This window comes from Polyodon spathula, chromosome 3 (assembly GCF_017654505.1).
Source record: "Polyodon spathula isolate WHYD16114869_AA chromosome 3, ASM1765450v1, whole genome shotgun sequence".
NCBI lineage: Eukaryota > Metazoa > Chordata > Actinopteri > Acipenseriformes > Polyodontidae > Polyodon > Polyodon spathula.
This window is the reverse complement of record NC_054536.1, coordinates 89,075,109-89,089,393: the sequence shown is the minus strand read 5'-3', so window position 1 is coordinate 89,089,393 and position 14,285 is coordinate 89,075,109. Positions and strand designations below refer to the sequence as shown.

At 36.7% G+C, this 14,285-nt stretch overlaps 1 protein-coding gene across 1 annotated transcript; it reads left to right on the top strand.

Moving 5' to 3' along the window:
• Positions 1 to 5,095: 5,095 nt before the first annotated feature.
• Positions 5,096 to 13,517, top strand: LOC121313597 (DNA-directed RNA polymerase I subunit RPA43-like). Its single transcript, XM_041246295.1, has 4 exons — positions 5,096 to 5,412; positions 9,864 to 10,005; positions 10,621 to 10,829; positions 12,263 to 13,517. The coding sequence occupies exons 1-4, from the start codon at positions 5,096 to 5,098 to the stop codon at positions 12,717 to 12,719; spliced, it is 1,125 nt and encodes a 374-aa protein (XP_041102229.1). The 3' UTR covers positions 12,720 to 13,517.
• Positions 13,518 to 14,285: the final 768 nt, after the last annotated feature.

Below are 14,285 nucleotides of genomic sequence, written 5' to 3'. Positions count from 1 at the left end.
TAAACAAAATGCAGAATACTAAAGCTCCCATATAATTAAAGTGATAAATAAATAAGCCATATGGTATATAAAATGAGACTACATGGTCTTAAAAAATCTCCAAATTAAAATACACAGACTTAATGGTGAGGCTGGTCTTTGGGAAGTTGGGAGTTAAAACATACTGTAATACAGTTACAAGTTATTAAAAGTTAATCATGACATTGAGCTCTCATTAATTGGCCAAGACCCTTGTTAAATAATTAATAGCTGATGTTATTTCTTTAAATAATGTATGCTTCATCATTATCCTGAGGAATGCACTCTCTGGTTCACATGTGTCTGTTAGTTACATTCTTTATTGAAGGCCAAACAGCCCCATGCTTGAAAAGACCCAGCTAACTGACATATCCTTATGCTTGGGAGTCAATACTTGTTGCAAAGAGTGTATTTGAAAGCTAGAAGTGTTTTTGTTTGTTTGCTTTTTTCCCAGTGCAGTAATTGCTAACAGTGGGCTGTATGTGAACCCATAATGTATGAAATTAGTTTATTTTTGTCTCAGTCAGTTCTGATTTTTTTTTTTTTTTTTCCAACAAGTTGTGATGATTTATAGGCTAGCAAGGTAAATAAAAACACATAACACACTTCCAGTTAAAATTAGAGCATGGTTGTATGCCACTCCCAATGCAGACTTAACTCCTTTTACAGAGCACCAAGAACTGGCACACGTACAAAGTCTATCCACTTAACCTAAATGTGTCTACTGAGAACAGTGTAACCTACTGCAGTGTGGCCGATCTTTTGAGCAGCCTAAAGTTACAGGATCCTGCAAAAGCCATACAAAGACATCTTGGAACTCAGTTTTACAGTGCAGCTAATGTTCCCAAAACACAATCCCAAAAGTGTTTGTAACTTGCAATTTCACTTAAGAAAATGTGTTAGCTAATGAGCTAAATTAACAGAATGAGACTGCATTGGCTCAGTGTAAAATTAAAGAGTTAGTGAAAGAAGTATACACTTTAAATATAGGCTACATTTAAAGTGTGTTCTTGCTGTGTTAATGCAATGGATTACAATTATCAGCTATGCAGGTTTTTTTTTTTTTTTTTTTTTTTTTTTGCACCAGTACTATAGTATTAAAAAAAATAAATAAAAAACATAACTTGGTATTCTGAGTCCAGTGGAAAGCCACATTGATATAGATTTCACATCACACGACTGATAGTACAGATTGCGTGATGTAAAATCGTATAATAAACACAGATAAAATAAGTCTGCCTTCACTTTTAAGGGTACCTTTGTTTGTAATTGGACTGGTAGCAAGCAGCACTGGACAAATACTTTGTTCTAAGGCATTTTTGTAAACAATTCCTAACGCGCACTCGCTGTAAGACTGCATATTGCAGTTACACACCACCAAGGGAGAGGGAATATCACAGATCGGAGGTGGCCAAACGGTGACTCGTCTTCTTTTGCAGTTGAACTGCGGCTCCCGATGAAATATTGTGTGACACACACTTTGCGGCTCGAATGAATTTAAGAATAATAAACAAAAACGAAAAGAGAGCAAGTGAAAAATAAACACAACGTTTTTATTGATGGTGCAAGCGTATTTCGAAGGCTGGTGTGCAGTTGAATGTAAAGATCATAACTCTGAATTAAGTGCTTGTTGGCTTCGTCGAGACAATGGCATTGAGCAAACCCTCCACGAGTAATAAACGAAAGTATGAGGCTTTAAACCAGACTGACAGAAAGAGTTCGCTTTCACTGAAAACAGCGGGAAAACATAGGCCTTACCTGCAACAAATCATACACACTGTGGTCTGTAAAAGGCGAGCAACCTCAAACGTCACGGAAACACATTTTCATCTGAATACACGGTGTAACAATTTTTTTTTTTTTTTGGTTCCTGGGTAGTAAGTGTTATTTCCTAATTGCTTATGCCTCAAAAGTATAGAAAATGGCTATTATTCCCCACAAACTTTGCTTTTGTGACCAGGACAGTGATATTTTGAAATTTACCTATTTTCTAGAACATTCCAGATAGATTCAGTGCTGAGTAAACTTGGAGTAACTTCTAAAACTTTCTAGAACTTTCCAGTAATATAAATAGTAGTATAAATACAGTGGCCTTAGGCCCACCAGTTCAGTTTAGTTCCAGCTGCCTAAGTGGATACATATCTGCATTTTTCTGAGATGGCATCAAGAGGCTGCAAGCATCCGGCAGACGCATTTTGCTATGTCTGCGGCCAATTTATCAAGACAAGAGCGAAAAAGTACTCCATGGAAGCATCTGCTAAGATGTGTGAGGACTACAAGGCATATTTCGGCATCAAGACAAACCCTGGGCACCTCATTTCACCTGCGAGCACTGCAAAAAAACTCTGGAAGGTAAGATGGACAATTGTTGCTCGGAATTTTATGTTATAAAATTTGTTAACATTTTTAAAAATTTTTAATTTTAAAATGTTTTACAATTTTCAGTGTTATTGAAAAAATATATCATATATGAAAAATGTTGCGAGAATCTCTTACACATTAGTCATGGGTGAAATAAATTTATTTTTGTAGGCTGTACAGAGGGGAAAAGAGAGCCATGAAGTTCGCTATTCCAAGAATTTGGTGGGAACCCACTGATCACTCAAGCAACTGCTACTTCTGCATGGTGGACCCTTCCAAACGTCGGACTGGCAAGAATGCACCTGCTATCACGTATCCTGACCTTCCTTCATCCATCGCCCCGGTGCCACACTGCCATGAGCTCCCCGTACCCACTCCTCCGGAGAGAGAGCAGCTGTCTTTAGAAGAGAGCAGCACGTCAGAGAGCGAGGAAGACATTGTAGATCCAGATGACAATTTCAGAGGTGGAGCTGAAGAGAGAAACCAATACTACCCCAACCAAAAAGACCTCAACAACTTGATTAGAGATCTTGGTATCACCAAGTCCAATGCCGAGCTTTTGATGTCTAGGCTCAAGCAATGGAACTTGTTGGATGAAAGTGTGCAAGTCGCAGATCATAGGAAGTGTCACCAACCTTTTTCAAGCTTCTTCACCCATCAAGAGGTCTCTGCTTCTGCCACAATGTGACCAGTCTGTTCGAGGCAATCGGAATCGCCTGTAACCAGAATGAGTGGCGCCTCTTCATTGACAGCTCATCCAGGAGCCTCAAAGCCGTGCTGCTCCATAATGGTAACAAGTACCCGTCTCTTCCCCTGGCTTACTCGGTACACCTTAAAGAGGATTACAACAACATCAAGACCTTGCTGGACGCCTTGAAGTATGATGTATGGCTGGGAGGTCATAGGAGACTTCAAAATGGTGGCATTCCTGATGGGTCTCCAAGGCGGTTTTACCAAGTTTCCCTGCTATCTTTGCCTTTGGGACAGCAGGGACACCAAGGCGCACTACCACAGGCGGGACTGGCCACAGCGGACCGAGTTCTCTGTGGGGAGGAACAACGTCAAGTGGGAGCCACTGGTGTACCCCCGGAAGGTGCTGATGCCACCACTGCACATCAAATTGGGCCTTATGAAACAATTTGTCAGAGCTCTAGATAAGGTCGGCAGCCTTCAAGTACCTTCAAGACTTCTTCCCTAAGCTGTCTGAGGCCAAGGTCAAAGCCGGTGTTTTCGTCAGACCACAGATAAAGAAGATCCCGGAGTGCAGTGAATTCCCCAAGAAGCTCACTAGTAAGGAGAAAGCGGCTTGGAACAGCTTTGTCGCAGTGGTTCGGGGCTTCCTGGGCAATCACAAGGCCGAAAACTATGTGGAGCTGGTTGAGACTCTGGTGAAGAACTACGGCACAATGGGCTGTAGGATGTCCCTCAAAGTCTATATCCTTGATGCTCATCTTGATAAATTCAAGGAGAACATGGGAGCGTACTCGGAGGAGCATGGCGAGCAATTTCAACAGGATATACTGGACTTTGAACGCCGCTACCAAGGACAATATAATGAGAACATGATGGGAGACTACATTTGGGGGCTGATTCGTGAAAGTGATTTACAGTATAATCATAAATCTCGAAAAACTACTCACTTCTAAATCTTTTGTAGTCATTACTTTAGTATAAATACATGTTAATTTGGATTCATATGTTGTTTTTTTCTGACTTTATGTGAACGTAAAGACACAAATTTGCCCGTTTTCTCATTGGAAATAGGTAAATTTCAAAATATCACTGTCCTGGTCACAAAAGCAAAGTTTGTGGGGAATAATAGCCATTTTCTATACTTTTGAGGCATAAGCAATTAGGAAATAACACTTACTACCCAGGATCAAAAATTGTGTTACATAATGATATCCTTCTGGATCAGGCAGTAAAGAAGCTGATTTAACGACTAAAGCGAGTTTTGTATGGCAACCATGGGATATTGCTCGTGGAAACGTCCTTATTCAGACGAATGGATCTTTTTTTATAACATTGGAATGTTGGCGCTAGACTGGAGAATGCATGTTTTAAATGTTATATTACAAGTCTAAAATTAATATTGTATTTACATATCCGTCATGAGCAGGTACTGTAATCCCTTTAAAAATAATGCATTTGTCACCCACAACGCTCAACAGTTTAATACACACAGCAGTCATACAAAAAAAAAAAAAAAAAAAAAAAAACCTTTTATTTTTAAATCCAGCATTCAGATGTTCAAGGGAAAAGCTTGTCAAAATGAATCTTTACAAAAATGTGTGTGTGTATATATGGGATGTTTTTGGTGAAATCAGGTCAGTTATTGTATTTTGCTTCATAACTGAATATACTTTATATAAAATGCGTAATAATACAGTATACATGGAAATAATGGAAAGACACTAGTATTAAAAAGTCTAATATACACTCTACAGTACAATACAAATTGCACAGAAACTGTAGGCAACGTTCTATCCCTTGTTCTTGAGTATTTTGCTGCCATCAGAAGATAGCCTAACAGCTACTGGCTGCACAACAATGGCAGTATTTAAAATGTCTTGCTCTCGCAACAATTCATTTTTTCATCTTGCGGCTCTCGACCATGTGAAAGTTTTGGATTGCGGCTCGTAGGGTCAGCGAGTTTGGCTACCCGTGCCACAGATGGAGAGGACATGACGTAGCAGCACGACAACATGCTGTCAGTATGCCATGCTTTACGGCAGTTAGAAGCATGGCGAACTTGGAGCAAGATGAGCAGCCACAGAAACTGGACAAATCCTCCGTTCCTGTGAGTAACCTTGTCCAGGCAACTGTAACTGCTTCGGAATCGGTGGCAAAGGGCGCTTTGCCGTGTCTAATTCCGTCCTTTGATGAAGCTTGTAATTTGGTCCGGGCACCATACTCGTGTCTGGTAGTGGACACTCACAGAAGGCACGTTGCTCTGTCTCCAATGTACCTGAAAAAGAAGAAGACCGGAATCCAGGAGCAACTCGGCACAGAGCTGCTCAAATATTCAGAAAGGTACGTGTAACAAATCAACATGCAGTTTATTTCTGTTACAGTAGGGGTTTTCAAGATTATTAAAATGTACGCACGTTCTGTTTTCACCTTTTCCAGTAATTATGCGTGCAATATATTTAAATGTATATATATATATATATATATATATATATATATATATATATATATATATATATATATATATATATATGAATATAATATACCAGACTATATAGTTTTCTATATTATATATATTGTATGAGACCAATAACTGCTGCAAACCACCCTAACCCAGACCTCTGTAGTTTCCCTACCAATTACCTCAAAGTTCCCCCAAAGTCACCACAAACATTCTTTAAATACTCAAATAATACTGCAGTACTTCACAATAATATTGTTTTACATGTTTATATGAATGAGGATACATCAGAATGAATGGATTTGTGTACAACACTGGTAATGGAAATAAACACTGCGAACTTATAACATCATGATCTGAACTATGCTTAATTGAGAAGGAGTTAGAACATGTTGAGTTCTGGTGTAGGATCGATTTCTGTACCCCCCTGCTCATTATGCGCATGTGCAGAGCGATTTCTAGTCACTACCATAGAGATATATAGAACTAGATCCGCCAACGGCTGACAGTGAGATTTCCGTCCGCCATCTTGGATGCTTATAGGTCTGCCGCTGAGAGCGCTGTAACCAATGTAAACAGGCAGATTCCCGCAGCGTTATTCGGGGTTTAATTTATTTAACTTCAATAAAACTGTATTTTTAAACATGGATATTAAACTATGAATTTATTCTCCAAATCTCGTAATGTCTAGTTAATGTTTCTATTTAGTTGCAAAAACAAAAATCAAGATATACACATAGCCTAAAATTCTATATGTAGCAAAGGTTGTTAACTTACTTAACTGCCTGTGTTTCTATCTACAGATAGTGTCCTTCAGTGCTGTAATAAATCTCCTTATGTGTGTGTGTGTGTATTTGTGACATATGTGTATTGTATATTATAATATATATAAATATATACTTATATAATATATATATATATTATATATATATATATATGATATATATATATATATATATATTATATATATATAATATATATATATATATGATATCTATATATATATATATATACTGTGGATGAACTGCTCACTAGTGACTAACCTGTGTGGTCCAAATACGTATTCATCTGGATGGAAGCACAAAACACAGCATAATTTAGATCTTTGGTCTGAAGCTGACTTGCTATACGATATAAAACATGTTTTTGCTGCACATTTCTAAACCATAGAGAACAGAAATTAATGTTTACTGGAATAATACATTTTTATACATTAACGTGAAATGTGTGTAATTAAACCGGACATTTCGAGACAGAACAGGATTTTAAATGAAATAAATATTGTTAATCCGTATCAGTTTCAAAATGAAATCGCGGATATTTGACAAAGCGAAACTTTTGTTAAGAATGTTTTACAGTATTCATTTATAGCCAATACATTACAATGTTACAATAGTACGTAATAAATTACTGTAATAAATGTTCTGCAATTAACAATATATTTTTAATACTGTTTCAGAGCTGTTGTTTGTTTATAAATAATTTTTATCACTCAGGAAATCTGGTAACACTATAATGACCCAGATGTGTTATTTGTATTGTATATAATGGATTTTGTATTAGTTGTCATATATATTACAACTAATACATATTATATGATGTACATAATATATACAATACAAATACATCGTATAATATCTGATTATATATACTGGAAAGCAAAAGGGGGGTGGGTGTATGTCTTGTAGGCTATTTGTATATCTTGATTTTTGCAACTAAATATATCAATTAACTCGACATTACGAGAGTTGGTGAATAATTTAACAGTTTAAAATCCAAGTTTAAAAATACAATTTTATCGAAGCTAAATAAATTAAACCCAGGAAAACGCTGCGGTCTACCTGCCTGTTAACATTGGTTACAGTGCTGTCAGCGGCAGACCTATAAGCATTCTGGAATATTGGAAGGTACACACACATGTAGTTCGGTATTACAGCGTCCACACTTCTGATGCGATCTAATTTAGAACCAGACTCGAGTCTCCCTTCTGAGTCCAGTTCTCGAATATGGTATTAAATGTTGCACAGTGTATACGCTAACTGCAATTATGTTACTGGTATGTTTGTTACTTTAAGTACTGTATTTGTTTAATGTTTGTTCTACCCGGAGGTCGCGTTAACGTGAAATTTTGCGTCCTAGGCGCAAAATGAATACATTGGATGGAAAAATATTTTGTCATGCGTTTTCACGGGACCCAGACATGCATATTCGCGGTAATTATTACACTGCAGTAATGACTCTAAAATAATTGCTTGTGTAAAAAACAAACAAACAAAAAAAAAAAACGTTCTGCAATAGAACAGCATTGATTAAGGTACACTCCAGACCTGTAGGTGGCAGCAATAAGCCTCATATTTGGCTTTGCGAGCAATAGTAAGGATATTTACTTTTAGGCCCTGTCCACACTACATAACCGATCTCGAGAACCGTACTCAAAAACGTTTTAATTAATCCAGCTTAAACTTTAGCGTTCCCACTGAAGTACCGTTTCATGTATGTCGGGCGTAATATTTTTAATCAGGTGACAAATTTAGCTGATTCTCTTTCATAATAAAACTCAGAAAAAAAACTGTTAATTGCAAAACTCTTTGCTTTTACCATCATATCTTGCCTGAGCCTAATTCTGGCCCCTTTTCATTTTATTTCAAACAAAGCTGACAAATGACGTGAGCTGTTCATCCCGGATCCTACTTTTAACTTGCATTTCATTTTTGCAGGTGCCTAATTTAAGGTTGTGCTTGTTATTTTCCGCACTAGTTTAACAGGAATGCCTTTACAGATTCTTTTAAGCATAAAAATTAATACCCAGTGCAGTGTGTACACTGACAGCAAGCCAGTTGTCAATCGGAAGTTTTTTTGCTAAGCAGTCAACATGTTTAGAAAAAAAAAAAAAAAAAAAAAAAAAAAATCCGTTCTTATGATTTTGAATGGGAGATGAAGTATCTGTGGCTTATCGAGATGGCAAGATGTACCGTGTGTGAAAGAGCTGCTAGGCAAAAAACCCCAAAAAACAACCATACCCACGGATATACAGTTTTTCAAGAATCTTTGCTTAGACACGGCAACACTGTTATTGGAATGCAGAAAAATATTAAAACACACCCTGATAAAGGCAACAAACAGTGCTTAGAGTCCCGTCTCGTTGTCACGAGAATGGTCTACTGTTAGTATATATAACAAAGAAAAAAGTGTCTGTTTATATGTACAGCTATACACAGATAGATTTTTTTTAAACAACTACATGCCATATAGTTTAAAAGTTCATAAAAATGTATCAAAATGCACATCCGTGGAGTTTATTAGCCTTTGTGTTAAAATGTATATTTGATGGATGGGATGCAAAATTTGGGGCACAGCGTTTCAGTAACGCATGATAAAAAAAAAAAAAAAAAAAAAAAAAAGCTAGTGGGACCTCTGTGTACCGGCATGTATTGTTTTCATATTAATGAGTTCAACCATTTAAGGACTTGACACAGTGGCTGGAACTGTATGCAGGAATAGTGTTTGGAGGCTGAAGTTAGTCTTTGAAAGCAAGACTTGCAGTTTATTTTTATACGTTTTTTTAAACAAACAAAATAATAACGCCTCACAGGGCACATAAAGAAAAAGCCTAGCTCTACACAGCACTAACTAAACAACTAAGCTGCTTATCCAACAAACAAAACTTCTCATCAGGAACCAAAGACAGGGTTACTTTCTTTATTCAGGGATCTTTCTTCTTCACAGACCATGTATATTTTACTCGCCCTTTGTCTCTCAACATGTCTCCATACTTGCGACCCCCGAGCACAGACAGACACACCTTATATCCCTGCCTGATTAGGTAACTGGAGACAGTTTGATCTCAGCTGCTCCTACTAATTAGCTAGTTAAGCAGAGAGAGAGCTGGCTCTCGATGCCTAGTGGACATTCGGAACATAGCCATCTATTTTTAGCAGCTTTCTGGGAACAGCACCTTCTTCAATTTTAAGCTAGTATACCTGCTTTCTAAAACAATCCCACACATCTTGTAACAGGACTCTTTACAAATACAAAGCCGTCTACAGCCATCACAAACTTAATTTCCAAATTAAGTATACACTAGGTACAACTTGGCAGTTGGCAGCCCAAATTTCTTGCCACCCAAGCAATACAGTTGTTCAGCAAATAGCCCAAAGCAAGATGCTGTCGAATTTTTAACACCATGGGCTTTGTGTAGCCATACAGATACTACACAACAATGTTGCAACATTGTCATCTTTTATAATAAAGCAACATGACATTTGAGTCCCAGCTCTCAGTAACAAAGTTGGATTATAAAAATGCCATTGACTTTGCTTTTGTTCTGTTTCAGTTTAAAGGGAGTTCCTGTTGCATATGATAACATAAGAGTACTGGGCCAATACGGTGACATTTATGACGATCAAGGCTATATTCATATGAATATAGAAGCAGACTTTGTTATCTTCCGACCCGATAAAGGAGAAAAGCTTGTGGTATGTATAATGATCCATTTTTATCGAAGGCTACGGGTGGTTGAACACTTCTGAAAACAAGACGACGTTTTATTTATACACAGGTTGTGACCAGTTGTGCCATTGTTCATATTTCTCAAAACTTTAAACTTTAGTGTTAAACATCTTTAGTAATATTAGAAATGTTAAGCCATCATAAGCCTTCCACTAGACTGCTGACCTTTTTTATGATGCCTTACAACACTGTGGATGAGACTACATGCACAGATTTATGTACATGAAGAAATACTCCTACCGTAAACACACTACAGCTGGCGACCGTATTTGGCTTGCATTTCTTAGTGGCTTAATGTTTCTAAAATCCTGGAATGTTTAACACTTGCAAAACCTTGAAACTCAAAACTGAATATCCCTAGTTGCTTGGGTTGCATGGGAATAGGTGCATTTCCCTTGAAATCTTTGAGAAATTAACAAGCCTCCTGTGTGTTTGCAGTACTACATCTGCACACAGAAAGTGAACAAATTCTTAATGATTTGTTCATTAATTCTGGATATCTTTACTATATTTCTAAGAAGGCTTCATTTGTATATCTTTTTTTTAAATTACTGTTTATTTTGTATCATTTCTTTTTCCAGGGAATTGTTAACAAAGTAGCCCCCTCTCACATAGGATGTCTGGTGCATGGTTGCTTCAATGCTTCTCTTCCAAAACCACATAAGATGTTCAATGAAGCCTGTCATGACTCTGGACTGAAGGTTGGAGACAGGCTGGAGTTTGAGGTGTACCAGTTAGACGCTGATGTAGCTGGTGTTCTTCTTATTAGAGGAAAACTAGATGAAAACAGGTACATTTAAAAACATGTTGTTTGAGAATTCCTCAGCTAGACTGATAGCCATTGCAACAAAACCTCATGCATGCCATGAATTTACAATGAATTATAATGAAACAGGCACCACGAGGAGGAAAGAATCAGTAATGCAATGACCATTGTAACAATTAGCTTACCAACAAATTAGACTTGGTTACTATTCTGGTGGGGATCACTTTTTGTTGTAAATAATGGTATAGAAACATTTTTTTATAGTCAAACACATTTTACTAAAATGTCACTGGATCTGAGCAAAAATGAATTGGTAAAACAGTATTCAAATGCAAAATAAATACATTTTTAAGTAATGTTTTTTTCAATGTGTACTGTCTACACTAGTATACAATAACTCATCAATATAATCTGTTTTTTGTTATATTTGTGTGAATTACTGTACATATACAGCACATTGTAGTGTAAAGTTATAAACATACAAAATCGTGTTCTGTATGGTGTATTCTGTTTATCAGGATATGTCAATACAGTACACCTTTATACAGCAACTTGATATTTAGGCAAACACAAGTTCTAAAACTGTATCCAATTTGCATGAATAGTGCTAAAATGCCTTAAATAAAATGTTATAACTGCATTTTAATAAATGTACAGTGGGTGCAATATCAGTTTTATGACAGTAGGTGGCAGCATTGATAAACAAGAATTACTGTTTTCTAAAAGGTTTAGCTTAGACAGACGCTGATATTTTCAAGCATTCCTTTTATAGTCAGGGTTGTCTCAAGCAGTTGTGTTTTTATCCTAGTTCCTACAAGGAGCCCCACCACTTGTACATCAATGCTTTAAGCCCTGATTTATCTTATCTGTAGTTGGAACAGGCTTTGGGTTGGCAGTAGATATTGAAGCCTTTCCCATTTAGTTCACTAGTTTGTAAAACAAATGCTTGTGACCTCAACTTGTTTTCTTGTGAACATGAAACTACAGTTACTAATTTGGGTTTTTGGTGAATCTCTTTGAGAGCTTTTGCATTTGGTGAGCTACTCTTCCAAACTTTTTATAGAAAAGTTTCTGCAGGACATGATTGAAGCCCTGGCATTGGGCGGGGGAGGAGAACATGGCTTTGCATCCACTCCTGTAGTCAGTATATCAGCTTGAAGATAATTTTTACTAAAGAATGGAATGTCTACTGTCAGTGCTGATTGACTGGATGCCACTTGGCTAAAGCATGCTTAGTTATTGCTTTGATTTAAAGGCGAATAATTCATATTTTTCTTGGTTTTATTGCTCGTTGTCTAATATAACAAACCCTTACCCACTTATATTCCTACTTGGTGCACTTAAATGTAACAAAATTGCATTCTCAGGGGCATTGTAATGATTTTATAAAGTAAAATGAACCTTATTTTAATAATAATAAAAAAAATGTTTAAATTTTTTTTTTTTTTCATTAATAGTGTCCGAGGAAAGCTTGTGACACAGCAAGAAGAATGCACTGTGGATCAGGACAATGTGGATGGGGAATCACATGCCATTGAGGAAACGCCAAGGAAAAAGAAGAAAAAGAAAAAAGAGAAGAAAAGGAATAAAGAGGACTTGGAGGCTTCAGTGTGTACCGATAACATTTTTGCAGACCGCACAGTGAACAAGGAGGTGGGAGCAATGCCAGAAGGCAGCAGTGTGAATGGAGACAGCAGTGTGAATGGAGGCATCTCGGATATGCCTAAAAAGAAGAAAAAGAAAAAGCTGGACAAAGAACTAGAGCTAGCCTCGCAGACTGAATTTCATGCTAGTGACTCTAGTGGTTGCTTGAGTCACAGTAAAAGTGGTAAGAAAAGGAAACTATCTGACAGAGAAGGAGACTTAATTGAACCTACTCTAGCACCAAGAGCCAAAAAGAAAAGACAAGATTGAAGGGTTTTACTGTTCATTCTGATGGTGCCTCGTTTCAAATTGTGTTTCTGAACAATTTTTTTTAATCTAATGTAGGAGGGCTTATTATATTTTCTAGGTAATTAAGACATTAATACCCTAAAGTCAAGTTAATGTTAATTGTATTCAGATTTATTTCTAAACTTTCACCTAATTTAGTGCCTGATCAGAAAAGGTTATTACATTTACAGTATACATGAGGCAGAGCAAAACCAATTTCATGTATTCATGTATTAATTTACTTTTTACTAGAAATACATCCTAAACTGTCATGGGGGAGGGGGGGAGAAACCTATTTTTGGAATGTAATTGTGGTACCTGCAGTTTTATTAAAATATTGAACTTGGTTTTGTATGGAGTAACAGCAGCACACGCCTATAGAGTATGTCAACAGTTATACTAAAAATAAGAAATGTTAATTAGTGTCAGTAATAAATATTGCCTCCTCAAATGTAGATTTGCCTTGGAGTAATGTGTCCTGTAATGTCATTGAATCCCCCTAATTGTGTGCCGCAGATCTATCTGATGTATATTTCAAGCCAGTTGTGTAGTTGCATATTGAAGTGCCACCCTTTCTAATGAAAGACTCAGGAGAGTGTGGTGTATATATTCATCACTATTGATTTATGGCACATGAGAGTGATATGCATGAAAATGAGATGTGTGAATCCTAGGTTCAGTGAGGGTTAAAGACTGTAATCAAATACAATGTGAACAGAGGTTATTGTAAACAGATGTGTACAAACTGATTAATCCCTGAATAAAGGTGGCATAAGTGTATTGGTTGCTTTACAAGTTTTAGTGACCTTGTTTCCAGTCATTTGGAGTTTTATTATGTTAGCTGTAAATCTATAAATATCATGTTTCCACTAATTGGATTGGAAAGACTTTAAATGGGCTTGTACCTGTTTTTTTTTTTTTTTTAATGGCCCATTATTTTTAAAAACATTAACAACTTTCATCCAGGTAACCCAGTGGGCTTATTGATATGTAGGATATGACTAAGTTTGACTGTTTCCTATGAAGGTTGTAACAACAGCTGCACTCGCACTGTATGTGCAGCCAGGATTTAAAAACCAATAGCTGTAACCACTTCTAAACACTTCTGTGTGTGTGCAGCTAGTGCTGCCCTAACTATTGTAATAGTTCTGTAGCATTTTAATATCAATTAGTAAATAGGAAGTAAATATATATAAACTAAAAATACATAACATTATATATTGCTAGAATAATGCATTTCTATTGTGCTATAGCAGGTAATGTCACTGCATTTCAAATATAAAAATAACAAATATGCATCATCAAACACTAAGGCATAAATATGGCTCTTCAATATGCATTATTATTTTTTTCCTTTTTTTAAGATCAGTAGATTAATTCAGGAAATGTTAGTTCCAAAGAAATGTCCCAGACTCAAGTCCATGATAAGCATGTGCTGGTATCCTGGGTACTGGTTGCTGTTGGTGTGGTTCACCTCTTGCATGATCCTAAACTTATGGTTGATTGCATCCTGCCCCATTAACAACCTCTTCAGACAACCATTCTCTC